Source organism: Mus caroli, chromosome 19 (assembly GCF_900094665.2).
Source record: "Mus caroli chromosome 19, CAROLI_EIJ_v1.1, whole genome shotgun sequence".
Taxonomy (NCBI): domain Eukaryota; kingdom Metazoa; phylum Chordata; class Mammalia; order Rodentia; family Muridae; genus Mus; species Mus caroli.
Genome location: NC_034588.1, coordinates 43,721,222 through 43,735,409, shown reverse-complemented (window position 1 = coordinate 43,735,409; position 14,188 = coordinate 43,721,222). Strand labels below are relative to the sequence as shown.

Below are 14,188 nucleotides of genomic sequence, written 5' to 3'. Positions count from 1 at the left end.
GTCTACACAGCAGGTTCCATGCTTACTTGGGGACAGCCAGGGCTGTGACACATACAAACCCTATCTCACAAAAACAAAATGAAACCAAACCAAACACCCCCTCCTAAATAACACAGAACTAGCTTTTTACCTGAGACGGATGCTACACTTGTTTTCATGGGTGTTTTTACAGTAAGTCAAACTTAACAATATTTTACTGCATCTGGTTTTAGAACTGTAGGTAAGATGCCTTTCTCTCCTATGTTGTTAAGAGGAACTGGCCCATGTTTTCTTCTACACTCTGGCTTCTTTTTTCTTTAGTTCACCAGTCAGTTTAGATTTAATCTTGTATATGGTATAAGCTATGCATCTAAATGTCTTCTGCATAAGTTTTTCAGGATTTGGGGATGTGGCTCAGTGGTAGACCAATCACTTAGCATTTGCAAGGCCTGGTGTTCAATTTCTAGTATTGCCAGGGGAGGGGGGAATCTAATCAGAATTATTTAAAGGGCTTCTTCTTCTTTGGGAAATCACCAAACGGGGGAGGGAAGTGTCTTAGGGGATGAAGTCCTGGTCGAGGCCTGTGGTTGAGGCTGCAGGGCTCATGGAGGTAAAGCTGAAGAGGAGGAGTGGCCACCGGGCTGCCTGGTCAGGTACGTGAAGACTAAGCCCCCGGAGGAGATCTCCACGCTCTCCTGCCCATTAGGGACTCTGAGATTACAGACTTTTTCCTGGGCACATCCCTAAAGGATGAGTTCTAAAGACCAGGCCAGTACAAAGTAGACCCGGGTTGGCATGCAGACCAGGTTCAAGGCTCTTGTCACTATTGAAGACTACAATGGTCACTTTGCTCTTGGTGCTAAGTGCTCCAAGGAGCTGACCTCTGCCATCTGAGGGACCACCATTTTGGTCAAGCTTTCCATCATCCCTGTTCCTGTTGGGAGAGTCTACCTGGGGAACAAGATTGGCAAGCCTCACACTGTTCCTTGCAAGGTGACAGGCCCCCATTGCTCTGTGTTGATATGCTTCATCCCTGCCCCAAGAGACACTGCCATCCATCTCTCCCCTTGTGCCCAAGAAGCTAATGATGATGGCTGGCATTGAGGACTGCTACACAGCAGCCAGAGCTGCACTGCCACCCTGGGCAACTTTACCAAGGCCACCTTTGATTCTATCTCCAAGACTCACAGCTACCTGACACCCCTGCCTCTGGAAAGAGACTTGTGTTCATCAAGTCTCCTTATCAGGAATTCACTGGCCATCTTGTGAAAACTCACAGCAGAGGCTCTGGTCAGTGTACCCAGACTCCAGTTATGGCTACCACATAAGGGTGTTTATACTAGAAAAATAAAGTGAATTAAATCTGTTTTTGTTTGTTTGTTTGTTTGTTTTTTAAGAATTTAAGGGGCCCAGCAAGATGGCTCAGTAGGTAAAGGTACTTTGCCACCAGATACAAGCCTGATGGTATGAGTTTGAGCCTTGGTATCCACATGGAGGAGGAAGAAGAGAACTAACGCTACAAGATTGTCCTCTCATTTCTACACGCTCTGTGGTAAATGCACTTTCCCACATACACATCTTGCACACGTGTGCACGCAAACACAAATATGATGATGATGATGATGGTGCTGCTGCTGCAGCTGCAGCTGCAAAGGAGTATTCCGGAAGCACCCCACCCCTATGCCAGCCCCTGCTTTGAAAGCCTGGTAATCCTCTGAAACTACATCCAAGATTCAGTAGCAGGTCTGGGCCAGCCATGGTGAACTCCTTTAATACCTTCACTTGAGAGGCAACAGACGAAACTCAGATGAAATCTCTGAGTCTGAGGCCAGCCTAGTCTACATAGTCAATTCTGGACCAGCAAGTCCCAGTCTCAAAAACAAAACAAAAGAAACCCCAAACCAAGCACACACACACACACACACACACACACAAATAACAACAAATAACCCAGCAAACAAACACCAAAAACAAAGAGTGCCTTGCTCTATAGCCAGCCACAACTCTGTCTCGAAAGTCAGTTCTCCAACAGTGAAACCACACACACACACACACACACACACACACACACACACACACGCACACATCATAAATCCTGTCATTTGTACAAAGCCATGTGACAAACTGGCACAGCATGGTTCATTGCCCCAGGTACACACATGGAAACCACCATCAATCATTGACAGAAAATAAACACTAATGACCACAGTTCCAGGAGTTGACCAAGGTTCAATCATAGTTCTAGATTTCCTTGAAGATAGAAGAGAATGAGCAACTTCTTCTACTGTTTTAACTTTTCTCCCTAGATGCCTAACCATTCCACCTCAGTGTGTTTTCTGAAAAGCCCATGCTGGCTTTAGTGCTTTGAGATACCACTCGTACCAGGACTCAGGCTTCATATACACTCCCACTTCTTTCTGGCTTTTCTCTCCTGTTTCAGGCTTACTCAAACAAAGGGGTATACAGATACCAGGTAGAAAGGTTTATGGAATGTTTAATGATCAATGGAGGGTACCCATCAATATCATTTCTTCTTTATGATGTTTATCAGTATAAAAGAACTATATTTTTTTAAGATTTATTTATTTTATGCATATGAGTACAATACCATTGAGCTCTTCAGATGTACCAGAAGAGGGCATCAGACCCCATTACAGATGGCTGTGAGCCACCATGTGGTTGCTGGGAATTGAACTCAGGACCTCTGAAAGAGCTGTCGGTGCTCTTAACTGCTGAGTCATCCATCTCTCCAGCCCAAGAGCTATGTTTTTTTATTTAGCTCTTTTATCCTGATTTTATCCAGTCTGTATTTTCTTTTGTCATTTGACGTGTTAGAGACAAGAGTGGGAAGGCAGTTTGTGCTTGTGATCCCGGCACTCGAGAGGCTGATGCCCTCAGAGGATTTCTGTAGTGTATGTCAGGGCGTCTCTGTAGTGCCAGGAGTTTGAGCCATAAGTCTTTATGAGTCATTTGAGTGAAGCAGCAGAGAGCTCAGTTCAGGACCAGAAGTGGATATCTTTCAAACCTGCCTGTAGTTATCACCACTTCTGGCTAGGTCACACAAGCCAGAGGTTTCATAACCCCCAAACAGGACCACCAATTGGGGACCAAGTGTTCAAACACAAACCTGTGGAGGGACATTCCATATTCACACCATAGCGTGTTCCCCTCAGTCCCCATAGGCTCCTGGGTTATCTCATAATGAAAAAATGTGTTTAGTCCAACTTTCAGGAGCCTCTACATCTTTTCCTGTTTTATTTTTATTTATTCTTTAAAAGATTTTATTTATTATATGTAAGTACACTGTAGCTGTCTTCAGATCTCATTAAGGATGGTTGTGAGCCACCATGTGGTTGCTGGAATTTGAACTCAGGACCTCTGGAAGAGCAGTCAGTGCTCTTAACTGCTGAGCCATCTCTCCAGCCCCTGTTTTGTTATTTTTTAAAGATTTTTGTTTTGTTTTGTTTTTGTTTTTCGAGACAGGGTTTCTCTGTGTAGCCCTGGCTGTCCTGGAACTCACTCTGTAGACCAGGCTGGCCTTGAATTCAGAAATCAGCCTGCCTCTGCCTCCCGAGTGCTGGGATTAAAGGCATGTGCCACCACTCCCGGCCTTTTTTAAAGATTTATTTATTTACTTTATATACACAGTAGCTGTCTTCAGACCCACCCGAAGAGGGCTTAGGATCCCATTACAGATGGTTGTGAGACACCATGTGGTTGCTAGGATTTGAACTCATGACCTCTGGAAGAGCAGTCAGTACTCTTAACCGCTGAGCCATCTCTCCAGCCAGCCCTGGGTTGTTTGTTTGTTTGTTTGTTTGTTTTTTAGGCAGTGTGTCTCTGTTATGCCCTGGCTATCCTGGAACTCACTCTGTAGACTGGCCTAGAACTCAAGAGATTTGCCCGTCTCTGCCTCAGTGCTGGGATTAAAGGTTCCTTTACCACTTGGCTCCAATTGAAAACTATATTTTATTTATTTTTCATTTTTATGTGTAGCATGTTTTGCTTGCATATATGTATGTTCACCATGTGCATCCCTGGTACCCAGAGAGGACAAAAGATGGCATCTGGAACTAGATGGTTGTGAACAGCCATTTGGGTGCTTGGAAGAGGGGCTCTTCTTAAAGGGCCTCTCTGCAAGAGCATCGAAGTGCTCTTAACAGCTGGAGCCATCTTTCCAGCCCAAGACACCTCCACGTTTAACCGTCTCAATAGTGTTCAAAAGTCCAAATATAGTGGTACACACCAGTGGGTAAGGTTTGGAACTTTTCCTCTTCCTTTTGGAGACAGGGGTGTTGGAGTGCTGCCCAGGTGGGTCTCAAATTCCTTGGCTCTAATATTCTGCCTATTCAAGGCTGAAATTAATAAGTAGGTCACCATACTTGGCTTATGTGGTTATTCTTATCAAAGCTGTGCTCTAACTTTTTTCCCCTCATTTCTCAGAAATCATTTTGCAAATCGGTTCTTTCCCTCTAACATGGGTATTGAACTCAGGTCATCACACTTGCTGCTGAGCCATCTTAGGGTTTTTGTCTATTTGGTTGGGGTTTTTTTGTTTTTGTTTTTTTGTTTTTAGTAAGACAAGGCCTTACTAAGTAGATAGATGCCATTAACCATGGAAGGAAAACCACAATTAGTCCTCAAAATGAAGCCATCATTCCTCATTCAAGATCACATGGCATCTAGAGTTCAATGTTCCATGGATAAACTGGTGCAAGTAAAATACTGAAACTGTAGCATTCTAGACTCTCCTGAACAGTACACTGCAGGCTTCGCCCAGGAAAACCGGTGAGTTTCTTTCAAGGCGTGGCCCACACGCCCCGCCCCAACCTGAGCAGCTCCGCCTCACCTAGGTAGCCTAGGTGAACCACATTTCCCAGCAGCCTCTGCGGAGCGCCGGCGCCTGCGCACTGGTACGAAAGGGGGCTCGTGCTCAACTCGCGCGCTAGCCGTCCGACTCGCCTCGCCTCGCCTCGCTCTCAACTCGCCAGGTTTCTCATCCCCGCCATGGACGAGGCTGAGACGGACGCCACGGAAAACAAGCGCGCCTCTGAGGCCAAGCGAGCCTCAGCCATGCCGCCACCGCCTCCGCCTCCCATCTCTCCGCCCGCCCTCATCCCGGCACCCGCGGCCGGTGAGGAGGGCCCGGCGTCCCTGGGCCAGGCGGGCGCTGCCGGCTGCTCTCGCTCTCGGCCCCCGGCGTTGGAGCCCGAGCGCAGCCTGGGCCGCTTGAGAGGCCGCTTCGAGGACTACGATGAAGAGTTGGAAGAGGAGGAGGAGATGGAGGAGGAAGAAGAGGAGGAGGAAGAGATGAGCCACTTCTCTCTGCGTCTGGAGTCCGGACGGGCGGACTCGGAGGACGAGGAGGAGGTATCGACGACCCTGCCCGACCTGGCTGCGCTCGAGCGGCCTCTGGGAGTCAGCGGGGCGCAGACCTGGGGTTGCCGTTGTCGCTGGAGCTCGCGGCGCTTGTGTAGCCCTCCATCCCCGCCCACCCAGGCGTGGCCTCTCTCGGCTTCATTTATTTTGTGGAGTCTTTGCGGATCACTTAGGGCACTCTGGGTCCCGTTTTTTTGTTTGTTTGTTTTGATTTGTTTTTTTTTTTTTTTCATTCTGTAAAAGTCTTTGCGTGACGTGGAGGGAGTTAGATGTCTAAGGCTACTGGGGTGTACTCTTTTTCTGCAGGGTGTTGAGAGGGTTTGGGACCCCTCCCCCATTAAAAATAAATAACAAATGTGTGAAGAAAGGCATCCCGGGGATAGAGTGTAGGCCAGTTGATACAGTGTATCTCTGGCCTGTAGGACGCTCGGAGTTCGAGTCACAGCACTGTCTACACTGGATGCGGTAGTGGACACTTGTTATTACCAACATTCGTGAGGCAGAGGCAGCAAGTTCAGGGTTATCCTTGGTAATGCGGGGAGACCAGGCAGGTTTAAGGGCATTTTGTAAACCAACAAAAGAACAGGTGCCTTTCACTGTCAGTTTCCTATATGCCAGAGAACTGGGACCGCTTAGATACAGTGTTTTCTTTAGATTGGATATTTTGAAGGGTTGGAGTGCAATTAAGTTACACTGCGTATAATGAAATCCTGGGATCATGGCTTAACTTGTTTTGAAATGAGGCCTTGCAGTGTTGGCTTTGGACTGGGTTTGATGTGATTATAAAAAGATAAAGGGGTATTAATATATGTTCTATGGGGGTGTGGCGAGGTGTGGGGGAAGGGAGTGCCTCAGCGGGCCCATGCCAAGGCATCCCTTATCCCTGAGGGACCAGCCACACGACGGTATAGTATAGAATAGAGTTTATTCAGGGCATGGGGAGGGAAGTTAAGCGGGTACTAGAGGCAGAGAAAGGCAGAGAGAGAGAGAGACAGAGTAGAGAAGTGGAGGAGGGCCATGACTGCGTGTAGATGGGGGGGGGGGGGGGGGGGGGGGGGGGGGCGGAGGGAATGGGGAGAGAGATGGAGCAAGGGTTCAAGAGGCAAGGGAGAGAAGCAGGAGTAAGAGGAGGGGGCAAGCAGCCCCTTTTATAGTGGACCAAGCCTACCTGGCTGTTGCCAGGTAACTGTGGGGAGGAGCATACCTGGCTGTTGCCAGGTAACTGTGGGGGTGGAGTCCAGACACACCAACACTCAGGGGCTCACATGTCTCAGCTGACTTGAGTAAGTTGGAATATAGGCATTAGACTTCCTACTTCCAGCTAGTTTGTGAATTTGAGAGGGAAAGGCTTGTATTCTAAAATGGTTACTGTTGTATTACAGCGCCTGATAAACCTTGTCGAGCTGACCCCGTACATCCTGTGCTCCATTTGCAAAGGTTACCTGATAGACGCAACCACCATTACAGAGTGTCTTCATACCTGTAAGCACACAGTTCACATTTCCGAATGGTGCTTGAAAAATGTGAAGATGCCTATAAACCATCCTAAATTAAACACTTTCTCTTCCACTAGTTTGTAAAAGCTGCATTGTGAGACATTTTTACTATAGTAACAGATGCCCAAAATGCAACATTGTTGTCCACCAGACTCAGCCTCTTTATAATATAAGGTAAGAATATACACACTTAAAATGTATCCACATTTAAAGTCATTGTTGCCAAGTGTTTTTTTTGTTTTTTTTATTTTTTGTTTTTCTGAAATCTTGACATTGTGCAGTTGGGAGTAAATTCTTTGAATGCTATCAAAAGGAGAAGGAAGGGAACTGCATAAGAAGTGTGTGTGGAGCACTTACTGTGTATCAGGCACGCAAGCTCTGGTGGAGACTTTAAAAGCAAAACTCAGTGTGTAGACCAGGCTGGCTTTAACCTCAGATCCACAGGCCTCTGGGTCCCGAGTCTGGGATTAAAGGCGTGCAGCACAGCACCTAGCTTCAGCAGTCTGTTTGTTTATTTTAATTTTTATGTGTGCATGTGTACCACATGTGTACTTGGGGCTTTTGGAGTCACGGGAGATGGTTGGATTCTCTGGAACGGAGTCACAGATGGTCTTCTGGAAGAGCAGCTAATCTCATCTCGGTCTCTGCAGCTGAGATGGAAGGGAGCAATTAAAATGCAGTCCGACCTCAAGTTCACGTCCTTACCAAGCATGCAAGACCAAGGAGCAATTAGTGAACTGTTCAAGAGTCTGTTGAATACTTCTGTTGTTTCTGAGACAGGGTTTTTCTGTGTAGTCCGACTGTCCTAGAACTTGTTTTGTAGACTAGGTTGGCCTCAGGCTCACAGAGATCCACCTGCCTCTGCCTCCTGAGTGCTGAGATTAAAGGCATGTGCCACTATCACCCAGTGAATACTTATAATTACATATAATTCCTTGGTTTTTGAGATGAAGTATATTTTAGGCACTGTGAGTACTGATTTTGCTCTGTTGAATCAAGATATCTGGCTCCTAACCAGTTGGTGGTGGCTTTCATACCTTTAATCATAGCACTTGGGAGGAGGCAGAGGCAGGCAGATAGATCTCTTTGAGTTTGTGGCCAGCCAGGTCTACAGAGGGAGTTCCAGAACAGCCAGGGCTATACAGAGAAAACCTGTCTTGAAAAGCCAAGAAAGCCGGGCGTGGTGGCGCACGCCTTTAATCCCAGCACTCGGGAGGCAGAGGCAGGCGGATTTCTGAGTTCGAGGCCAGCCTGGTCTACAAAGTGAGTTCCAGGACAGCCAGGGCTATACAGAGAAACCCTGTCTCGAAAAAACCAAAAAAAAAAAAAGCCAAGAAAACAAACAAACAAAAAAGAAAGAGAAAAAAGAGAGAAAATAGTGAATTCGTTTTGTACCTAAATTCTTTTTTGGATTCTGAGATCTTCTCCATTCTTCTTTTCATTAGGTTGGACCGGCAGTTGCAAGACATAGTATACAAATTAGTGATCAATCTAGAGGAAAGTAAGTTTCTTTTATTTCCTAGTTGTGAATCCCAAAGTCTCTGTCTCTGTTAGTTACATCGTAAGTGTAGTAATTTAGTCTGTGTTTTATCATTTTTTTAGGAGAAAAAAAGCAAATGCATGACTTCTATAAAGAAAGAGGTCTAGAAGTCCCCAAGCCTGGTAAGTTTGGATGTGTTCTGCATTCACAGATTAAAGAACAAACTGTTGTTGAGGTGCTGTCCTCATTCCTGTCAGGTTAGAAGAGGTTTAGTTAGCTCACAGCTCAGGTTACATCACCCTTCAGGGAAAGCCCGGGAGTGAGAGAGAACCAGGAGCTGTTGGAAACAGTGCAGAGAGACTCACTTGCTGCCTGCTCATACAGTTGTCTCTCATACAGTCTCAAACCCAGGGGATGCCACCGCCCACTTTTGGGGTGGGTCCTCCCAGGCCTACTCAGGTCCCTCATTAGACTCTTCCCTGGTGATTCTTGGTTAAGGCAATTGGAATGAAAATGAAAACAACCATCACGGGTGCTTGGGGGATGCCTAGTTATATCACTAAAGAGAACTGCTTTGAAGGTAATGCTGCAGGGTAACCCAGGTAACAGTTTGTAAAAACTAAGAGGACTGACTGGGTGTAGTAGTTCAAGCCTGTGAGCTCAGCACTCAGGAACCTGAGTCTGGAGGATTACCGTGAGTTCAAGGCCAGCCTGGGCAACATGATGAAACACTTCATTTAAAAAATGGAAAGTGTGAGTGAGAGAGAGATGAACAGACTCAGGTGCTACATTTTGTGAGTTTGTTCCTAGCACTGCCACTTTATTAGGTTAGGTGACTTTAACAAACATGTCTAAAACAAAGATGAATACGACATTATTAAACAAACACATTTCTTTTCTTTGAGACATGGTTTCTCTGTGTAGTCTTGGCTGTCCTGGACTCACTCTGTAGACCAGGCTGGCCTCGAACTCACTGATGTCCATCTGCCTCTGCCTCCCCTGTGCTAGGGTTAAAGGCGTGTGCTACCACTGCCCTGCTAATACCAGCACTTTTACTAATGCTGGGCACAGAGTAACTTATGTTAATAGCGACATGGAGCTCAGGTAGATTAGGGCTTAAGTCAAGGTTCTTCTGTTACTTTGTGACCTTAGGCAGATTGTTTCATCCACTAGGGTTCAGTTTCTTTATCCGTTTTTTTAAAAAGTGCAGATGTAATACACTTTACAAGGATTAAATGAGAGTGTATGTAACATGCTAACCTCAGTAATTGTACATGGTATCTGTAAAGTGTTATCTATAAGTGCTGTACTGTTTTAATGAACTCTCTGTGACCCTGATAAATGAGTCATGTCTGCCTTCCACTGGGGAGTGGTCCCTATTGTGTGTGTGTCTGTCTGTCGTCTGTCTGTCTGTCTCTCTTTTTAAGATTTATTTATTATGTATACAGCATTCTACCTGCATGTACACCTGCATGCCAAAAGAGGGCACCAGATCTCTTTATAGATGGTTTTGAGCTGGGAATTGAAGTCAGGACCTCTGGAAGAACAGTGCCTTTGAGCCAACTTTCAGCCCTATTGTATATTTATTTATTTTTTAACATTTATATTTAGAGAGAGTATGCATGTATATGTATGTACACATGTGTTTGTATTTTCTTTGGGGGGGGGCTGGCCTCAAACTCAGAAATCTGCCTGCCTCTGCCTCCCAAGTGCTGGGATTAAAGGCGTGCGCCACCACACCTGGCTCGTGTTTGTATTTTCTTACACAGGTATCCACTTGGCAGAACTCCCTCTCCTTGCCGCGTGTGGCCTAGGAGAGAGACTCGCTTGGTAACAAGCACCTTTACCAACTGAACCAGTTTTCCCACTTTAAAATCATTGATTTTTGACAGATTAATTGGTAATTTTAAGGAAAAGGAGACTTGGTCAGGACTTGATATTTTGGTCAACAGTTGTAATACTTGTGTGATTCATTCCTTAAAGATCTCAGTTTATGAAAATTTTAATCCTGCATCAGGTTCTTTGTTTTCACCTCAAATAGCTGCTCCACAGCCAGTCCCTTCAAGCAAAGGAAGAACCAAGAAGGTCCTAGAGTCAGTGTTTCGTATTCCACCTGAACTTGATATGTCTTTATTACTTGAGTTCATTGGGTGAGTATCCTGAAAAATTTACCATTTGCTTATTTTTGGAATTTCAAAGTAAGATTTTACATTGTAGCCTAGGCTAGCCTTGAACTTGACACATTCATTCTCTTGTGTTTGGTATGCACTTTGTAAACCACCATGCTATGCTGGGCTGGCCTCTTATTACCTTTTGGGGCTATCGAGATGGCCCAGTGGTTAGGAACATTTGCTGTTCTTGCACAGGACATGGTAGTTTAGTTCCCAATCATGTCATACGGCTCACGACTCACGACTGTCTGTAACTCCAGTGTCAGAGGGTCTGGCAACATCTTGTTCAGGATGCATACACTCAGGACACACACATTAAGTACATACATTTTATTTTTAGGTTTATGTTTTTGTGTTATGAATGTTTTGCTTGCATGTATGTTATAAACGTGTGCCGTGCAAATGCCTAATGTTCAAGGGGATGGGAGAAGGGTGTTGGATGCCTGGTAACTGTACTTACAGACAGCTGTTAGCTGCTTGGTGGGTGCTGGGAACCTAGGTCCTCTGTCAGAGCAACAAGTACTTTTAACTGCTGAATTATTTGTTTTTCTTTAAAGAAAGAAAATTGTCTTTTAGCTTTACAGTCGTGACTTTTCTTCTCGAGGCAGTTTCTTTAGCCCATAATTGCCTGGAATTTTTGGTTTTTTCTTTTTTTTTTTTTTTCCCCTAAGACAGGGTTTCTCTGTATAGCCCTGGCTGTCCTGGAACTCACTTTGTAGACCAGGCTGGCCTCCAACACAGAAATCCGCCTGCCTCTGCCTCCCGAGTGCTGGGACCAAAGGCGTGCGCCACCATGACCGGCTTGGTTTTTTTCAAGACAGGATTTCTTTGTGCATGTGTAGCCCTGGCTGTCCTGAAACTTACTCTGTAGACCAGGCTAGCCTACCTAAGATTAAAGTTATGTGCCACCACAGCCAGGCTGGCAATTTCTTTGTGGCTAGCTCATCTTAATTCTAGATCCTCATGCCCAAGAACGTCCCAGAATGCAGCTTGTGCTACCAGGCCTCCATAAACAAAGTAAGTCCAACAGTTCTGAACTAAATAAATTATAGAATACTTAAGATTGAGAAAAATGGCCGGGCGTGGTGGCGCACGCCTTTGGTCCCAGCACCCGGGAGGCAGAGGCAGGTGGATTTCTGAGTTTGAGGCCAGCCTGGTCTACAAAGTGAGTTCCAGGACAGCCAGGGCTACACAGAGAAACCCTGTCTCGAAAAACCAAAAAAAAAAAAAAAATTGAGAAAAATGTTAGATTAACATAGTAACCTCTGGGATCCGTATCCCACAGTAGCACACAGAGTCCCAGCATGGAGGAGCATCACTGTGTTCAAGGCTAGTGTACTGGCTAGTTTTGTGTCAACTTGACACAGCTTGAGTTATCACAGAGAAAGGAGCTTCAGTTGAGGAAATGCCTCCATGAGATCCAGCTGTAAGGCATTTTCTTAATTAGTGATCAAGGGGAAAAGGCTCCTTGTGGGTGGGACTATCTGAGAGCAGGGGAAGCAAGCCAGTAAAGAACATCCCTCCATGGCCTCTGCATCAGCTCCTGCTCCCTGACCTGCTTGAGTTCCAGTCCTGATTTCTTTCAGTGATGAACAGCAATGTGGAAATGTAAGCTGAATAAACCCTTTCCTCCCCAACTGCTGCTTGGTCATGATGTTTGTGCAGGAATAGAAATCCTGACTAAGAAAATAAGCCTCAGCTGGATATCAAGGCCCTGCCTGCTTTTGCTCTCCCATTGCCCAAAAGGGAAATCTGACCAAAGCCATTCCTAATAGAACAAAACTAACGGAGAAACAAAACCACTATTAATGATTAATGCAGCAGAAGCCTCGAGAGAGAGAGAGAGAGAGAGTGTGTGTGTGTGTGTGTGTGTGTATGTGTGTATGATGGCTTGTTCCCCTCCCTCAGCTTTAGTAGCCACTCCCCAAAGATTCCTTTGCAGTTTTCCTTTGGTTACTAAGGGTCAGAAGTTCGTGATTAGTTGCAAGGCAGGCCTTTCTTCTCTTCCCTTTTGTAGTTTAAAATTAGACTGGGCATGGTGGCGCTTGCTTTTAGTTCCAAGCCAGCTAGGGCTACATAGTGAGACCCTGTCTCATAAAACAAATACACTCCCTCACCCCCCAGGAAATGAAGTATGGAGAGGTTAAAATACTGGATTAAACTGGTTTTGTTTTACCACTAGGTGGCAGAAGTGACAATTATATTTCTTCCCAAAGACTTGGGTAATCATGTTTTAAAGTAAAACATGGCCAGGTATAATAGTGCATGCCTAGCTTTTGGGAGGCAGAGGCAAGAGGCAGGCAGATCTCTGAGTTTGAGGCCACCAGGTTTAAATGTGAAGTTCCAGAACAGCCAGACTACTCCAGAGACTCAGTCTCAACCCACACCTTCAACAAACAAGAAAAGAAAAGAATGCTGGTGTGGTAGCACAGCTGTAAAAACCCAGCATTCAAGAGGTGGAAGCAGGAGAATCAGGATTCAAAATTAGCCTCGACTATTTAATGAGTTCCAAGCAAGCCTGAGACACATGAGCGCCTATTTTTTTTTTTTCTTTCTCGAGACAGGGTTTCTCTGTGTAGCCCTGGTTGTCCTGGAACTCACTTTGTAGACCAGGCTGGCCTCGAACTCAGAAATCCGTTTGCTTCTGCCTCCTGAGTGCTGAGATGAAAGGCGTGCGCCACCACTGCCTGGCTTTTTTTTTTTTTTTTTTCCTATCTTAAACTTAATTTAAAACCTGTGTACTTGCTGTCCAGCTTGCCTGCCTGAGTTGGATCCCAGGAGCTTAGGATGGAGGGAGAGAAGAGACTCCTGCAAGTCGTCTCCTGACCTCCAGGCGAGCAGCAGTGTGACCGCCATTGCAAATAAATAGATGTGAAGTTTATAGCCCTCCAAGGTGGCACACGGCTCTAATCACAGAGCTTAGGATGCAAAGCTGAGTTCAAGGCCAGCCTAGACTACAGAGTGGATTCCAGGATGTAGAGAAAACTTGTCTCCAAAACACACACACACAAACCAAACAAACAAACAAATTTTTTTCTGGGTAATATGAATTGCTGCATATGATGTTTATATTATTTTTCTTTTGTTATATGATTAAGCATGTAATTTAAAATATTGTTTTGATTAACTTTTCCTTTATTTTTAGTGCTAATGAAGACACCGGACATTTTAAGGTATTTCATTTTTTGTTTACTTTATAAGAGGATTCTGTAGGTATAAATTCTGAGTCAGATTAGCAACCAAGTAGAAATTATCTTCAATTAAAATATAAATGTTTGACAAGTTACTGAAATTCAACAGTAATACTATAGTAGTTTCTCAGAGTAAGAAACATCGACTAGGGACTTGTTAATGATTCACAGAAGTGAAGTAAGGAAAATAAGTAATTTACAAAGCCACGTGCCCTGTTGATTGGTAATTTATTTTTTTATATTTTAATTTTTGGAGACAGGTTCCTTCTGGCCTTGAACTTCTTAGCCATGGATGACTTGGAATTCCTCATCCTCCTGCCTCTACCTTCTAAGTGCTACAGCTACAAGCATGTCCCACTAGGCCTGATTTTAATGTGGTAATTTAAAAAAATTCTAAGAGTCAGATGTGGTATAACTACTCTAGAGACTGAGAAAGAGGATCAAAAATTCAAGGCCAGCCTGGGCTATTGTAGTCTCAAAAAAAAAAAAAAA

The 14,188-nt window shown here is 45.0% G+C and overlaps 1 protein-coding gene across 2 annotated transcripts in view; it reads left to right on the top strand.

Moving 5' to 3' along the window:
• The first annotated feature begins 4,883 nt into the window (after window positions 1-4,883).
• Window positions 4,884-14,188, top strand: part of Pcgf6 (polycomb group ring finger 6) — an 18,576-nt gene continuing 9,271 nt past the window's right edge. Inside the window, exons 1-8 of one of the 2 annotated variants that reach the window (XM_029472877.1) lie at window positions 4,884-5,349; window positions 6,741-6,840; window positions 6,932-7,028; window positions 8,300-8,355; window positions 8,457-8,516; window positions 10,376-10,484; window positions 13,651-13,678; window positions 13,957-14,164. In XM_029472877.1, coding sequence (XP_029328737.1) covers window positions 4,987-5,349; window positions 6,741-6,840; window positions 6,932-7,028; window positions 8,300-8,355; window positions 8,457-8,516; window positions 10,376-10,484; window positions 13,651-13,678; window positions 13,957-13,992 — 849 coding nt within the window. In that variant the 5' untranslated portion in view covers window positions 4,884-4,986 and the 3' untranslated portion in view covers window positions 13,993-14,164. Of the gene's footprint in view, window positions 5,350-6,740; window positions 6,841-6,931; window positions 7,029-8,299; window positions 8,356-8,456; window positions 8,517-10,375; window positions 10,485-13,650; window positions 13,679-13,956; window positions 14,165-14,188 lie in introns of those variants that run through there. The other variant, XM_021151813.2, reaches the window with a different exon arrangement.